Source organism: Passer domesticus, chromosome 3 (genome assembly GCF_036417665.1).
Source record: "Passer domesticus isolate bPasDom1 chromosome 3, bPasDom1.hap1, whole genome shotgun sequence".
Classification (NCBI taxonomy): Eukaryota; Metazoa; Chordata; class Aves; order Passeriformes; family Passeridae; genus Passer; species Passer domesticus.
Genome location: NC_087476.1, coordinates 88717653 through 88735789, shown reverse-complemented (window position 1 = coordinate 88735789; position 18137 = coordinate 88717653). Strand labels below are relative to the sequence as shown.

Below are 18137 nucleotides of genomic sequence, written 5' to 3'. Positions count from 1 at the left end.
AATACTGTTTAATTTTTTGCAGATTTTTAATATGTCTATAACAACATAATAATCCTTTCTAACCTGAAAAACATTAAGAAATTAACTTTTTATTACTAAAAATATGGGTATGTATCTTAGAGTTGATGTAATTTTGATAAAATTATTTATTTAATCACACAATTTACATTTTGTAGGAATAAATTTATACAACAGCATTGGACTGTAAACAAGCTTCACTTAGGTCTAAACTCAATCAAGTCTGAATCTTAATACTGTAGAATATTAATATAATTAGTTTTAAAATTCATATTAAGAAAAATATGCCACTGGTCTAAAGCCAGCTAAATGAAAGGAGAAGGGAACCTACATTCTGCCACTCTGACTTAGAGTCACTAGGAGCTCAAGCACCACTTGACAACTCACAGAAACCTAATGGGCACAGACAGATCTATCAGCTACCCCTTGTTGCAGTAGCTGCCCCAGCCAAACATTCTTATTTACATTTGAAGTTCTACAACTTTAGAAATTTGTCTCAGCTTGGAGCAGGGATTTGGGAGTCCTCCTAGTGCTCTGGCCCTACATACATTTATCTTAGTTGGTTTACAATAATCCCTTTCAGGAAATTTTAAAAATCTCATTAACTGTGGTATAGAAATGCTTTGAGTGTAAAATATTTGTGCAAATAGAGAGCTTTCTAGTAATTTCAAGTGCATGACAGTATTGCCCAAGCAATTCACCAACAGCTTTACACAACAAACTCTCCATTGGTGGTAAACTGCTCATTTCATCCCACACAGATGAAATAAGCCTGAGAGAAACCACATTTTCTAATATCCATCTCAGACAGAGACACTCGAATCCCATCAGAGTCAGGGTGCAGAGGCCAGTCCCAAAGCCACAGGCTGCTTTGGCAGGGGACTGGCAGAGCTTTCCCTGAGAGGGACAATCTCTCAGCTGACAGCATTTGCCAGAGCATGGGCATTTGCCAGGCCGGCAGCAAGCTTCCCCCAGCGCCATGGCCCCACTGTCCAGCCCTGGCTGATCTGTCACTGGCAGGTGGCCCTGTCTCCTCTTCTGAGAGACTCTCCCGCTAGAGAGCTTTCAAAATCACAGCACAGCTCAGAGACTGTGATTAACCATATTAAATCATTAAATTAACTTTTCCTGAGATATTCATCTGCCGAGCATAAAAGACTAAAAGGTGAAACGTAATTACAAACACGTGTCACGGGAAGGAGGGAATGGCAGCTGTCAACCACAATTTTCTCATTACCACGTGTGCAGCCACAACATCAGCCCTTGCCTATTGCAACAATGAAAGAGATGGGATGAACTGCAAAATCATACAAACTTGAAAGACAAATCTTTAAGAGGAATAAATACCAATTGTGTGTGAATTATTTTGCAGCACATTTTATTTAATTATTATTTCTAGGTATCATTAGAGCCCACAGTTTAGATGCTGGTCAATCTCCTGAATTCTACAGTGAGAGAAATTTGAATTATAAAATGGGGATTTTGTACGTGCTTGACAAGAGAAGCACCAGAGGATTGTTATCAGTGGCACAAAACACAGAGGCAAGACAGCTGGGGTGTATCCCAGGGTTCTGGGATACTGTTCAATACCTTTATCAATGACTTTGATGATGAGGGAAGTTTGCACCCTCAGCAAGTCTGGATAATACAAAAAGGGCCACTAAGATGGTAAAAAAACTGGAGCACATCTCTTCTGAGAGAGAGTGAGAGAGCTAGGACTGATCATCTCAGGAAACACAAGGCTCAGGGTGATCTATCAAAATGTATAAATATACCTTATGGGGGGAACAAAGCAGCAGCCAGACTACTCTAAGTAGTGCCTAGCAAGAGGACAAGAGTCAATGGACACAAATTGAAATACACGAATCACAGTATCAGAGGATATTCTGAGTTGGAAGAGACCAACAAGGATCATGGGTCATAATGATCTTACAGGTCTTTTCCAACCTAAATGATTCTGTGATTGCTGATTCTGTGATTCCATCTCCTGCCTCTGCATAGGACAACCCCAAGAATAACACCATGTTTCCGACAGCCCAAACGCTTCTTGAACTCTGGCAGGTTTGGTGTTGTGACCACTTCTCTGGGGAGAAAATTAAATTCCAAGAGAACACAGGAAATCACTTTTTACTGTGAGGATGAGCAAACCTGGAACAGACTTCTCATAGAGAAGTATCTCCATTTACGGAGATATTTAAAACTCAACTGGATGTGTTTCTGGGAAACCTGCTCCAGTCAACCTTGCTTGAGGTGGGGCCATGGACTAGACAATCCTTCCAACCCAAATGACCCTGTGATATCATAGATTCCAAAGGAAAGTAGAAGCAAAAGCTGATCACAGACCACACTGAAACAGTGTGTTCTAAAGCTTCTTCCATTTGTTTCAATACTGATTCTAACTTGTGTTCCAAATTTTGGTGTCAGCATGTGGGATGCACCAGAATGCAGAAGAAAGCAATCCAGCCTTTAGGAAAAAAATTCTTACGTGCGGTGACTCTGTACTTCCTTTATTACTTTGCATCAATGTTATTACATGCGTCTCTGAAGGTTAGATGGGCAAGCATGGTACTTTTTAAATCCCAAAAACTTACACTCTAACTTTATACTCTCATCCTGGAATACAGATACTGCACACTATGTCGAAATATATCATCCTATCCAATAAACTCCTGGTTCAACACCTCATTTAAAGGATTTAAATCTGATGAATATTCCTTTCTTGGATGAAAATGAAAAAACAGTTTGACATTTTGGAAGATTACAAGGGTCAGATTTTGAAGGATTTTGCTTTCTGAGGAGTCAGAAATAGGCCTCTGAGACTGTGGGATTATGGTCATTTAAAGACCTATTTTACTTTTAATATTTAGCTCAGCTTTTCTTCTTCTTGACAAGGGTACAAGAGGTTCTTCTGAATGTGACACACTCAGTACAGCCTTCTGAGAAATGGGTAATGCTCTTAACTTTTTGTTACTGTGCTCCAGTTATGACTCAAGACCCTAGAGTAATTGTTCAAAAAAATCTACAGTGTAAGTATAAACCAAAACATAACAGATGGGCCTAAAAAGCTGCAAGGAAAAAAATAAGACAGAGGGTTGTCAGTGCCCTCAGATACATTTCAAGCAGCAGATAAGCAGTGGCTAGGTCTGACAGGGAATGAAAATTTCAAAGAGGGCATGGAAAAATACCATAGATTCTTCATCAATGACCCCACAGAGAGCTGTGGTGCCTTTCTGCTGTTGCATTAGCACGCCTGGCCGTTTGGGTTACTGAAGCATTTTCTCATGGATTGCAACAAAAGAATTTCTAAAGAAATGTCCCTGAAATTAGGGAGAGAACAAGCAAAAATTTTCATTCAGAGCAAACTGAAAAGTAAGCAAAGACAGCACCTTCTGTGGGGTTCTGTGTTTATATTAACTTTTGATTTACCAGAAAAGATAATTCATGAGTGAAAGATACACTGTCTCCTTGGAGTGTCATATTTGTGGGTAACTAGTTCTCAATATCCACTGACTTGCTTACCTGTGTAGTCTTCACTGAAATCAATAAACTGAAGTAAAATTACTTTGGATTTGTGATTTAATTTACACCTGCCTCAGCTCTGACCTCACCATGAGGACACGAATTACATATTTCATACAATGTCAAAACTGGAAAATACATAACTAAACTATTGGACAGGAGTTATAAATAACAAGAGGAAGCACATCTTACACACACAAAATTGAACTGGAACAATTACTCCCACAGCAGTTACAGAAACAGAAAGAATAAATGCATTGAAAAATAAAGACAATTCTACCATAAACCATTAGGCAGGATGGTCCAGATGCAGCTTTCAGCAGAAGAACTCCACAACCAACCAGCTGAATTTGTACTAACAGGAAGACTCATTCTATGCTTAGCACATTTCTTACACTTTCTTCCTGAGCATCTAGAGAATCACAGATATTCTGAGTTGGAAGAGACCCACAAGACTCATGCAGTCCAACTCTTAGGTGAAAGGACTGTACAGAGACTGATCCCACAACATTGGTGTTATTAGCACCATGCCCCAACCAACTGAGCTCATCTAAGGGTCATAATCTGACACATAGATCCATATTTGAACACAGATATTCTTACATTCTTTGGGTCATATGAATGGTCGTTGTGCTGCTGTGGCAAACAAAGCCAACAGGATGTTGGATTGCATCAACAAGGACATCTCCAGCAGAGATAAAGAAGTCATTGTTCCCCTCTACGTAGTTCTTGTCAGGCCACACCCAGAACATTGTGTTCAGTTTCAGTCCCTGCTGTGTGAAAAATATGTGGACAGACTGGAGAGACTCCAGAGAATGGTGACAAAGATGATCAAAGGATTGGGTAGCTTGTCAAATAAGGAAAGACTGAGAAAATTTGGTTTGTTCAGCCTTGAGAAAAGAAGGATCCGTAGAGATCTTACCACGATGTTCCAGTATCAAAAGTGTGGCTACAAGGAAGATGGAGTCTCCCTTTTTACAAGGAGTCACATGGAAAAAAACATGGGTAATGGGCACAAGTTACTCCTGGGGAGACTACAACTGGACACAAGACAAAAAGTTTCACAATGAGCACAATCAGCCACTGGAATAATGTTCCCAGGAGTGCTGGATTCCCCAGCTCTGGACCCTTTAAGATTCAGCTGGAAAGGCTGCTGGGCCATCTTGTCTAGACTGTGCTTTTGCCAAGAAAGATTGGATCAGATGATTCTTGAGCTCCCTTTCAACATGGTATTCTATGATTCCATAATTTTATTTTGCATTATTTGACAGCTCACTACAACTCCCTGACAGGAGGTTGTAGTGAGGTGGGGGAACAGTCTCTTTTTCTGTACCTACAGTGAGAGGACAAGAGGAAATGGCCTCAAACTGTGAAAAGGGAGATTAAGATTTGGTATTAGAAACAAGTTACACTGTTTGGGTGGACAGGCATTGGAATGGGCTGCCCAGGGACCATCCCTGGAAGTGTTTAAGAGATGTCTGGATCTGGTGATAGGTGATGTGGTTTAGTGGTTTAGGGGTTACTGTGATGGTGCTGGGTTCATGATGGGCCTTGATAATATTACAGGTCTCTTTCAACCTTGATGATTCTATATTCTATCTGCTGTAATAGGCTAAAGAAACAGGATCCATTTACTGTCTTCATTTAATGTAAAGGTATGTTGCTTCTTCCACCTCCTCTAAGCTGCAGGCAGATAACCTCTTACTTGTCCAGCCTGATGCAGACATTTTCATAACCCTGACAGACAATGATGGCACAATGCCAAACAAGTTAAACAACATTTTGGTTCTGACCATCAGCTGTGAGCAAATTACCTAATCCATATGTCTCGGTCTTTAATTTCTACCAGTACAGTCTATATTGTCTTGTAGCATAGATAATTATAAGGAATGTTGAAATCAACAAGGTCATTAAAGAAATCACAGTAAGGATAGAAAGCCCATGCAGTTCTGGAAAGGTCACTACTCACAAATAGTTAAGATATTTCAAACCAAAGAAAATAAAATATGTGCAATTTTTCCCTTGAAAATGTACATAGGTTATGGCAGAGAAACATCACAAACCATACATACTTATGTAAAAACTATTACCTGGACTTAGGAAATAACACACTGTCTGAGGGTTAACACACTTTCCAAGACTGTTGTACTGCCCAAACCCGAGCCAAACCAAAGTACTAACTTAGAGCATTGCGTCATTACCATTTTTTGAATTGTTATTAATTACAGAATTGACATTAGAGATCATAAAAGTTAATCTATTGGTCTGCACTATTGCCCCATTTAGTCATCACATAACATAATCCAGATTCCTGTCTATAACACGCTTCCTTCCCAGGGAACTTTGTAGCAGTCAGAAAAGGCAGTTTGTTCACAGAGAACAGAAAGCCAGATCCATGCTATCCTGGCAGGAAGAAATGTCCCAAAATTTTCTCTATAACATTCTCACCCTATAAACACAAAGCCACGAATTTCTTAATTCCATAATAGCCTACCTCCACATCCCAGTGGCATCAACCACAGAGTAACACAAATGTATGATACTTCCCACTGAAATCAGTTAGGTTTATATGATCAAATTTAGGCAGCTATATCAACTGCTTTCCTACATCAGGTCAAACAGTATCATGTGGGACCCACATATAATAAATTAGGTGAACTGGATGGAACAATGGGAAAGGGATTAAAAAAAAAATCACCAATATGAAGCAATATGAAGCAAACAAAAAAAGTATTTTTTCCCCCAGACCATAAATAGTTTGGGAATTGCTTTTTAGTATTTGTGCTGTATCTTAATTTCTATTGTTCTTTGAAATCAGTAAATCGCTATGGGGATGCTGACACAAATAATTACCTTTTCAAGCTTTATCTATGCTGTGTATACACAAAAACAGACAAGTAGTATTTTATACATCAACAAAAGGAGGGATAAGCATCCTGTGTTATTAGATATGCCTAAAAAATGGTACTTAACAACACTTACCTGTGAGCATTCCAGCATCAGCAAGCTCAGCACTGGTGATGGGTACAGCGGGACCATCCGCTTCATATGCTTTCAAAATGTACTTCTCAATTACACCTATGACCCCAGCTGGTTTGTCCCAGGTGACCTCAATGCTGTAACCATTTATACTGTGAGCTCTTGAGGGAGTTGGCACATTTTGTGGAACTGTAGAAGGATAAAATAGAAAATAGAGAAAATGGCAGTTCTAAGGAGACTATTGCCCCTATTCTTCACTTTTAATGGCTGCAGTAAATCAGACTCAACCATTAGCATAAATACAATTTATTAGAGTTGTAACTTTTCAGCATTGATTTAATATGACTGCACATCTTGAGCTATTCAGTTTAAGCTATATTTCAAAACCATCAAAACTCCATCTGATCACATAACATTCCTTCTTGTCTTGCTGCAATTTTCCAAAAACATTTCATGTATCAAACATATTTAAGCAACACTCACAAAGAGAGGAGGTGGATCGTCTGTAGCTAACAAGCTCAGGCATTATAATAATACAACTGAATGAAACAAGGCAGTACTGCAACAGAGTTTGATATTTATCAGTTGGCTATCTAAGCCACAGAATGCCACAACTATGAAATGTTTCTAAAAATTTCCACTATATTTTACAGAAGCCCTTCAAAACATTAAAACTCTTTCACTTATTTTCCACAGGCATATTTTATTTCCAAAATGCCATGCACCTTTCCTGGGCCAAAGCAGAGATTTTTAAGGCCTTTTTGCAAAATCCTTTGCTTCTGATCATTTCATATTACAAAAGAAACAAAAAAAATAGGAAAATTTAAATGTTTTAAAGAACTGGAAAACCAAGATCATACATGCACAGAGTTGCTAATAAAACAAAATCATTCCATAAATCATTCAATTTCCTATAACTTTTAACTATTTCTTGGATATTACTATGCTAAGTAAAGATCTGGTCAGTAACAGCTTCATCACAGATGACTGCACAAGGCATGCAGAGGAAAGACCCAAGGAACACTATGGCAGGATGATGGATGATGAGTTTGCTGTAGATGCATGTGGACTCCCTCGCCCTCCTGATGATCACTCGCTTTTCTCACCATCAAATAGCCTATTTTTGGTAATTTATTGTTTAGTTTCACTAAATATGAATGAATGCTTGTTTTTTATAAGAAGAGTACCAGCACTGAAAACGCAAAAACACCTGGAAGTTTTGATTCTTCTGAAAAGAATGTGATACTCTGAGAAAGTGCCTACTACTACAGCAATATATTGATTTCATTAGTTATGAAGTGTATCACAGGGCGAGGTAAGGTACTGTACAGCAGATGGTCTTCTCATAAGGGATATAACAAAACCAACTCAAAAATAATTAAATAGCGCAATTATTGTCCAACCCCAGGGAACTCGGACTGCTCAGTGCTGTGGTCAGCTTGCAAACATAAATTTGTGGCAAACCTTACAGTTGTCAAATGGCTGACACGAAAATATGCACATATTTTGTCCCTTCTGGGTGGCACACAAAGTACAGGTTGTATTAGAATGTATCTGCAAGTCTAATATTTATGCATGTATCACATAATTTTTTAAGGTGATACATTGGATGACATATCAAAAGAATGCTCTGCACTGATGGAATGCAATTGGGCTTCAATTTCAAGAAGAGGGAAAGTTAGTTAAGTAAAATACACAGAACTGTAAATCTTCAAAATCTTACTGGCTTGATATAAGTTTGCAAAAGCACTGACCAGAAAAGTTTTTTAAATTTTCTTCATAAGATATATGAAAAATTTCATCTTTAATGTACCATCTTCCTACCCTGAAACCTTCTTCACAAGCCATGTGCTTCTGTTCTAGTAAATATTGCCACATTTTCACACACAATCTATGGACTACTCATTAAAAGAATCCTCATTCAGCAGCACTGACTAGCCCACCCATATGTGGGTCATTTAAAAAAACAACTTTCACAAGACTACCTTGTCCCTAGCAGATACATGGCCTCTTATTTTCCACAGCTTGTGCCTGCTCTCCCAGTATCACCTTCCTCTACACCTGATTTTATAGCACTAGATTATATGTAGGAAAATATAAATTTATTTACTCCAGCCTACCCATGTAATGTGACGTTAGATGTGCACGTATGAACACAAATAAATGGTTGCTCTTACTCAGTTAATGCAGCTCAATTCTTTAGTGTCCTTAATTAAATAATCTCATAAATATTTGGAAAATACCTTGAGTTATGAGAAAAAAATATTTGCCTGAACACTTTACAGCTGATGACTGTAATCTGGTACCCATTCAAAGCATTAAGCAGTTTCACCCTTTCAGAAACACTATGCAAGGTTCACTAATCAGAATTGTTTTGGCTGGACAATCTCCACAGAATAACAGAACGAGTCAGATTGGAAGGGACCACAGTGGGTCATCTGGTCCAACCTCCCCACTCAAGCAGGGTCATCCTAGAGGACAGGGCACGGGATTGTGTCCAGGCAGCTCTTGAACATCTTCAACCTAACATCAAATATCTTATGAAAAATAAGAATGAGTAAACCTTGAAATTTCATTTACCTGATTCTCTTGTTCGAGCATGGGTCCACGCACTAGATACTGATCCTCCTTCATTTAAGGCAACCACCCTATAGAGGTATTCTTCAAAGGACATCGAGAAGGATAGAGGAGGTAAAAGATTAAAAAAAATACTGAACACAATAGTACATTAATAAAGAATGGAATTAAAATTATGCATTTTATTTAAGGAACCAATGCGCTACCTGTAAATGGTTGTAGAGCACTCTCATAAACACTCTGCTCTTTTCCTCGGTACACAAGGATGGAGTCATTTCCCCTGCAGTTAACAGCACTGTCAGTTGATAGGCATCCATCCAGATTGACTCTGACAGCACTGCTGGACACAGATGCCAAGTTAACGACAGCACCTCGTGTAAATTTAACATCCTTCATGCAACCACCGAAACCTAGCAAACAGTAAGGGATTAGTACCACATAAAGAGCTTCAGTCATTAAGAAACACTTCTGTTCCTTTCAACATTAAAGACTGTAATGTGAATATGTTGACTTCCAACATGACATTCTGTCTCCACTTTCAAGACACGAAGCTGGTAAATTCCTGCCTTACTGATCTACACTTTCACTGTTAGCAATTCCATCCCACAAGGAAATTCCTTTCCATTTTCTCTTTCATCACTTCTCACTTTGAAATTATTACCATAAAAGTGATTCTCTGAGTTTCAAAATCAGCTTTCTGCTGCTTGCTACTATTTTGTTAAATATATATTTATCCCTCAAACTGAAAATAATATCTAGATTAAAATTACAATTAACTTCAGGAGATCAGATGGAGGGATATCAGTTTTTCTAACAGGGACATAACTCATGTGCTGTTTATAAACATACTCCAGAAACATAACCCAAATTACTTTATCATTACCCCAAGTAATGATAAAAAATATAAGAAGCTTCATTTTATATTTATTTCTATATATCCATATATTTCTCTGCATGTGTGACATTCCTATTGAAATTTCAAATATATTAAATCAGTTACTTGCACTTACAACACAACTACAAAATTCAGGATGCAGTGGTTAAAACTTTAATATTTACTAAAAATTAATAAATTTATATATAAAATGGGTCTCAAATCTGAGTAGTGATTGGTGCTTAACACAAAATCTGAGTAAACAGTAACCAAACTGAAGACTTCAATTCATTTAAGAATTACCTCTGTGAATTAAAACTCCACCCCTCACAGATCAGGGCTTCTCTTTAGCTTTGTAAAAGCTAAAGTATTTATATCTTATTTATATATTACATACTTTTATTGTCTTTATTATTGAAAGATGACAGATCAGAGTGGTATTTGTACTTAGCCCCCTGAACTGAAAATCAAATTTCCATACACAGTTCATGCAAAAAGGGGTAATGAACATGAACATCCATTTTGAATCACCCTCTAAAGCACTTTCCCTCTCCACAACACAGAGAATTTGGCCAAACTGCTCCTTAAAACGAATACATCCGGATTTAATTTCAACTCCTAGTCCACAGTGACCGGCTCAGTTTCTTAGTCTGTCACAGAAGAAAGAATTAGTTCCAGTCCATCCAGGCATCTTAATTATAAGATAAAATGAAGTTTGATTTGCAGTAAGATGCATTCTCTACAATCTATGTATATACATCATTTTTAGTATCTTTTCAGCTACATTTATCACTATTTGAAGATTCCTCACTGACATCAGCCAAGCAATACTGTCTGTTCTCAAGTGGCTGCAGAATAAGTAAAGACAGTACAAATTTTCACAAACATTCCTGCCAGGTAGCTTCCTTTTGAACCTCCCAGGATGGGATGTTATGGGTCATGCAAAGGCTCACAGACTCCAGCTAAAATGTGTTAAAGTTGTAACTCACATAGAGAGGAGGCAGGAGGAGAATAATATTTATCACTTATTTGCTGTGGGCAAAACAACATTCCTTTATTGAAAAATAACTATCAAGCAGCCATAGATTGAGAAAACCTTTTCTAAATATTTATTAAATGGAAAGATCTCTATATTCTATCATCTTACCACTAACCATTGTAGTCCTAAACGAAAATATATTTTAAGCTATAATACCTAATCTTGTTCACCTGAACCTACATTTAGAAGCACATAAGATAATATTTATCTTCATACACTCTAAATATAAATTCATGGCTACCATCTTATTTTGTGGCATGCTGAGGAGGTTTGGTGGGAAATAAATATTTATTGATGTGCCTTGTTATGTGCTTCAGACATTCACTCTATATGTAGTTTTGCCCTAGATTCTTTGTTCACAGATCTCTTTGCTGCAGGACTTGCGAATGCATCCACTCACAAGGCTACACCATCTGCTACGAGGCAACACTGACAGGGTATGACTGGCCAGCTCTTTTGGGCCATAAATATTATGCACACAGAACCTGAAGGAAGATTATATTATATGCGATACCTAGAGCCTGAAGAGTACTTTAAAAAATATTCTTGAACTATTCCATAGCCATGAAATTAAAAGGCTCTCTGAATGTGCACATTTGGTGTGAGTTAATACACCCGAATCCACTTACTGGATACCCCACTAATCACTTACCGACTGATACACATTTGTCCACAGTAGCTGAAAAATACCCCATGACTGATGAACAGTTTCACAAATAATGAAAAAAGACACCCAAATAGAGACAGTTCAGTAGACACTTTTTGACTAGGCTTCCTACAGTAGATCCTTTTGTGGAGGCCATTAGTATCAGGATGCAAATAATGCTTCTCTCTTTTACCCATAAATTTGACCTATTCCAGAATAGAAAGGTCACAGTGATGGCTAAATATATGATCATCTTCCTTCCTTCTGATAATGAGAAAAACATTGTGGCAATTGTAGCCAAAATCTAGTTTTGTTCAGGCATTTATACTCGCTTTGGATATACTTTGGATAATACTTTGATTATACTTTGGATAATAATCAGTATTGCCCAAAAAAGACTACGAAACTCTCAGCTGCTTTTCCATGGGACTGCATCTAGATTCATTACAGTGATTTAAACTATGTTTACTATCTCCCACTGGTTTTGTATTACAAATCTGCAAGTGATCGAGTAAAACAGGTTTCTGTGAACTGGCATTCTCAGATGAAGATCTGAAATATCTGGTTGGGCCTCTCACTTTACCATTTCCTACACTCCAGGTCCTCTCTCATCAGTCAGATTACCTCAGGTATTACTGGAAGAATTTTTATAGCATCACAAAATGATCAGGTCTAAGTAAAGCTAGATGGGTAGGGATAACTGGTAGAGTCACAATTGGCGGAGGAAAAATTCATGTTACACATCTATGAATTTAGACTATCAGCAGCAGAATGTCCCCCTGGTGCATGACACAAGTTTCTGAAAACGTATGTTCTTCTTGGTGTCATCTCACCTTGTTCTAACCCCAGTTCTCTATAAAAACTCTGAATCTCAGGTGGGATTCCTCCTACGTAGACAGGTGAGTTTACTTTCAGCTGCTGAACACGGGGTTCGAGCGCCTGCTCTCTCAGTTCATTCATAGTGGCGGAAATCACAGAGCCCTCCTTGCTCACAGTGACTTCATTCCACTTTCCATCACAATAAGACAGTCCCAACCAGAGGTCCACTTGGGTGAAGACAACGCCAGTTCTTAAGAATACGTTTAATATTCCACTTTTCAGCTCAATCTATATATTTTAAAACAGAAAAAAATATTTTGAAGGAGACATAAAATACACAACAATGACAGAAAGCTATTTTTAAAAACATAATTAAGGGAGTTATGAATAAGATCCAAAAAAAGGAATTTTTTATCTTCAGGTTAACTCTGTTTACATACAACATGCTAAATACAGTGTACAAGTTAATTCAGAATGTAGGAAAACACATTTTGATTTTTTTGACAACTGACTATGGCACTAATGTATCTAAAAAGAAAAGACAATGAACAAGACTGCTTTGCTTTTTTTGAGAATAAGAAAACAGTACTTTATCTATCGATTCATTTTTCAGAGGAATGTAACAAGATAATAAGGAAATGAAATGTCAGACCTGATTAAGGTCTTTTTAATTGGCTGGTGAACTCAATTTCAAATTTTTCCAGCATACATTGATTCCTACATTCATACATTTCATTCTTATTCTTCTAAATCTTGTAAGAAAATAATTGGTTTTGTATGTGCTTTTTGAGATTAATGTGCCAATTCTCTAATAGAAATACATTTTACTTAAATTTTTCACTGCAGACATTTCCAAACACTTTACTGCAAGACTCTTTATCCAAACTGACTCAAACACAAGTAGGCTGAGATTGTAAATTGGCATGAACACTAAACACTTAGGGGATGAACTGGAGGTTGAAAAATATGAATATTTCACAAAAAGACAATTCTGCTCCTATCCAGAATCCTTATTAAGTGAAATTTAATATAAATTCTTATCACTATTATTAACAAACTGACATAATTAGTTTACTGATAATATTAATATTACAGTGTTTGTAATTAGATCATATTTCCGTAACAGGAAATACAGGAAACACCCCAACTGATGAAAGAACTCTGTGCTTGAACACCATGGGGAATGTGGGTCCTATTTCTATTGCACACTGACTTCTTGCTCTTGAGACAGAGGGATTTTCTTTATTTGTTTCTTTGGGATGACAACTCTTCCTATTTCCATAAGTTTGGACCTATTTACAGCTAAGGACTGCACAATACAGTGAAGGACTGATCATGGCACCAATGCTGATGAGAACAGCTGGAAAAGGCAGCCCATTGGACAAGTCTCTGCTTTTCTTCACTGGTGAGAATTAATATGGAACACACTGTGCTGGTGTGAGGAAAGCATTCCAGAGGCATTAGCACAGCAGCATGCCAGCAAACCTGCCAGACCTGGGAGCCAGAGAGAGGGCATGGTGTTTGACCCAGGGTCACTACTCAGCACAACCTCCTCCAATTTACTCATCTTGGCATAGTTTTAAAGCAGGCAGTGAATGATGCTTGTGCTTTTTGTGTTGACCTGGACTGACTTTTTAAATGCCCAAGTGCAGCTAAAGATAGAGGACCACTGCTGAGTTTCAACTCTTCTGCATGGTGAAAATAGGAAAAAAAGCTAAGTCCTGCATAGATCTGAGGGCAGGTTTATAAAATCAACAGATAAATAGTTTGCTTTACACAGAATTCTGGGACCACTTTCAAAAAAAGTTATTTTTAATCATTATGATTTTTAATCTGTCCTTGGAAAATATATTATTACCTGAAAACAAAAATGCATGAAGATCATATTATTCTGCCAGGTACCTCAGTAGCCACCTCTCAACAGAACCAGATCTTTTATCACAGCTCTAAACTTCAGCAGGTTTCACTTGAATTTTTAAAAGCATGCTTGCTTTTCAGAATTTGGGTTACAGAATTTCATTCTAAAAGAATATTTTTCTCTATGCACACAATTCTCCTTTTAATCTACCTAAGCATGTAAGGTTGGAACTAGGAAATTCAAAGCTTAGCCTGAATCTGGAAGAAACAGCAGTAAGAAAGACTAGCCCACAGTCCCACTAGCAGGTTGTGGTATCTCTCTGAGACTGATACAAGGACCAACTCTGATTAATAGTGTTATTAATGACCTGGGCAGTAGGATGGGGTATACTCCCAGTGAGTCTGCAGTTGGTAGCAAAAGAAGCTGCCATTGGTATCCTAGACATATAGATCAGCTTTGAACAACAGTACTGAGTCGAGATGGATCACAAACTGAACACTGGCCACCAATGCACCCTCAAAATGATAAGGACAAACTAGCACTGGGCTAGGTTAGAAAAAAGGTGGTCAGGGGTTCCAAGGAGATGATTCTTCCCCTGCAGTGATCATGTGTAAGACCACATCTGGATCACCGTATCCAGTTGTGGACACTTTGGTAAATGAAAGACATTGCAGCACACCAGAGTGAGTGGAGGGACACCAAGCTGGTCAGTGGTTGGAGTATCTTGCATATGAGCTGCAGCTGAAAGGACAAGGTTTATCCAGTCTAAGAGCAAGTGAGAAGAAAACTTAACTGTTCCTCTGCCCTTATGCCAGGATACAGAGAAGACAGGCCCAAGACTTTTCTCAGAAGCTCATTGTGAAAGGATGAGAGGCAAAAGACAAGTTGTAACAAGAAACAGTAAGATCAGGGTAGGTTTCTTTGGGTGTTTTTATTTTTTTTTCCTATAATAGGATGGTCAAAGATTGTAGAATTTGGAAAGCTGTGGACTGTCCACCTGTAGAGAGATGCACGCTACTCAAACAAAAAATGTCTGGAGCAACCTTATCAAACATAAGTTGGTTGTGCTTTTAGCAGAGATTTGGAATAAATTACTCCAAAAGGTTCTTTCAACTTAAATGATTTTGTGGTTCTGTATTGCACTTCTCTGGAGGATCTAGTCCCTGCCTCACTCAATCTGCTTATAAACAGGATTTTGAAGACGAAAGGAATATCCAGACATAGCTCTGAGAAACAGGTATGATAGGGGCTGCATTAGAGGCTGAATGACACTTGGCTAAACCTGCCATACAAAACAGTCTCAACCAATGTAGAACTAGAAGAGTGATCATGGCTTTAGCTCATTTGAATTGCAAAGTCTTTCTGAGATTCAGAACTATCAGCAGAGACAAGCAATGGACTTCAAAAAACTTATCAAGGACAGGCAGTCTTTAGCCCTTTGAAAGAAAAAGTACATGGCACTTCTGCTGATATGCAGCCAATCACTCCAGTTCAAAATCTAGCACAGTTCAGACCTGCCATCCAGAGAGCAGAGGCCCAAACACAGGCTCCTCAATAGCTTCCTCACAGTCACTCTAACAGAAAGGAAATGAGAATGTTTTCCTGACACCTAACAGAGAGAAATTACTGCTAACCAACAGGAATATCACCCTCACTCTCATGTGAGTACCAGTCACTTTGCTAGATTTTCCAATTTGAGTTCTCAAAATTGCACATTCCTCCTTAGCTCCATCAGATAATACTTTCATCTTGCACACTTGTTATTTTACTTCATGCAGCTATTGAAAAGTGCAACTCTTTGGAAAAAGTTCTTGCAAGACTTTTTTCTTAGTTGCAACTTTGCAGAACCAAACCATCAGCTACAATGTCTCAGGAGCCAGTTACTGGTATTGCATAGAAGTCTGGTAGTGCTTTTGCTGCTGATGAAGTGGTCAGCATTAAAAATCAGTCATGCAAACTTTATCAGCAGTTTCAAAATCTTTTCATCAATAAACTCATGAGCAATCATGTGCCAGCGTGAGAGCTAGTGATTAATACTAGTATAGCTGGTCACAGTTTGCTTGTAATTACTATGCCTGGATCCAGAGATAATCAGATTGACCTCACCGGCTTGAGTTAATTCTCAGGGTATGGAAGTCATGAAAGAAGTGACCTTTATGCACAGCACCTTTCCAAGACATCATTTTGTTCTCAGACAGAAGAGGAGAAAGAGTCTTTGGCTGTTTGGTAGCAGTCCAGCTGCGTGTGTAGCTGCAGTCATTCCCAAACTACAAAGCTAATAAGAGAGCTGTGACCTATGCAAAGGGAAGGGTCAGGGAATACCTGGCACTCAGGCTAAGTGGTATAGCTCATAATCTGTTTTGCTGTGCAAGTGTCTCCTGACCAAAGCTCCTAACAAAGACATCGTAGCTCATGCGCAACAAGCTACACCCCTCATTTTCACTTTCTATTAACCTCCTCTTGTGAGATCAAGTGTACAGAGAAGCCTTCTGTCATCATTATCTATGAGCAAAACAAAAAGCTGAGAGACTTGGAAAAGCATGCACATACTCATCCTCACTAAAATTCTTGTCTTAAGTCTATAGAGATGTTGAAGTCATGATTAAAGTTAGATAAAAGAAATTTACCTGACTTAGGACAAATGCTAAGAAAATTATCAAAATTTTCAGAGCTAAAAATACTGTAAATATAAAACTGCCAAAAATCTGGAAGTTTGAAAAGAAAAATAAATTATTTTGTCTAACTACTTTGTGCTTTTAATTTAGTAAGTCCCCCTTCTCCTTTACAGTCAGAATCTCTTTTCTCATATTTCACAGAGCAAGAGAGAGGGAACAAGACTCACCTACTACCAGAACCTCCAGAAGAAACCTGTGAATACTCTTCACATTAAAAGTGCCCCTGTGCTGCGAATTACACACATACAACCCTTTTTTTAGGGTGGGACAGTAGCATACATGTAAGATTTTATGCTATTAGCTCATTATCTCGGTCATAACTTGAGGGCAAAATTAAAGTAATAACTGTAATTAGCAAGACTTGCTATAGGAAGTCATGATAATTTTTTAACTAAGGCTGCTTTAAAAAGAAGAAGCAATAAGTTCTAGCAGAAGTCAAGACCCAGGAAAAAATTATGTGCTGGAAAAGCCAGTAGTATAAAAAGTAAATATGGAATAAGTATAATTGACCTGAAAAGGAGGAAAATATATTTATATGGTTTAGGTCAGAAGTTTAAAAGAGAAGGCCCATTAGACATAATGCCACACAATAAAACAGGTTGTGACATGACAGCCATTAGCAAAACAGCTGCATAAGAAAGAAATAAATAAATTCAATAAAAGTGCAGAAAGAGCGGACTGGTTCATAAAGAATAACAATGCTCTCAAAAAATCTCTAAAAATAAATTATTGCTTCCTGGAACAACTGAAAAAAATGTATTTTTTCCATGTCATCCTCTGTAACACCTACTAGTTGGTGCAAGTAAATTTGACCCACTAAGCACTGGTGACTGCTTATAGACCACAGTCTAATTATACTCAAAATCCTTGGGAAAGAAAAGTATGAAAATCCAGAGTCATATAGCTAATAAACGTATTTGAAAAACTAAACCAAACACATTAAAATTTAAGCAACATATTGGAAATTATAGAAGAACAAATAATTCTGAGCACAAACAGTCTTATTTAACAGACACCAAAAAGAAGGTTCATAGGCACTACCTCACAAATTTGCCTGATACAGGATTTGTAAAACTTCCTCTACAGTGTCAGCAAAATGGTGATGGAGATGAGATGGAATTAAGCTGGAACTA

At 37.9% G+C, this 18137-nt stretch overlaps 1 protein-coding gene and 1 long non-coding RNA gene across 5 annotated transcripts in view; one reads left to right on the top strand and one right to left on the bottom strand.

Moving 5' to 3' along the window:
• USH2A (usherin) overlaps window positions 1-18137 on the bottom strand; it is a 391511-nt gene that overhangs the window by 217773 nt on the left and 155601 nt on the right. For all 4 annotated transcript variants that reach the window (XM_064414216.1, XM_064414218.1, XM_064414217.1 and 1 more), the window contains 4 exons: window positions 12486-12759; window positions 9300-9503; window positions 9097-9177; window positions 6520-6705 (listed from right to left, as the gene is read on the bottom strand). In XM_064414216.1, coding sequence (XP_064270286.1) covers window positions 6520-6705; window positions 9097-9177; window positions 9300-9503; window positions 12486-12759 — 745 coding nt within the window. The remainder of the gene's footprint in view (window positions 1-6519; window positions 6706-9096; window positions 9178-9299; window positions 9504-12485; window positions 12760-18137) is intronic.
• LOC135298176 (uncharacterized) lies at window positions 13774-17232 on the top strand. The gene is made up of 3 exons (XR_010360171.1): window positions 13774-13876; window positions 15145-15240; window positions 17146-17232. It is a non-coding gene; the product is annotated as an uncharacterized LOC135298176 (long non-coding RNA).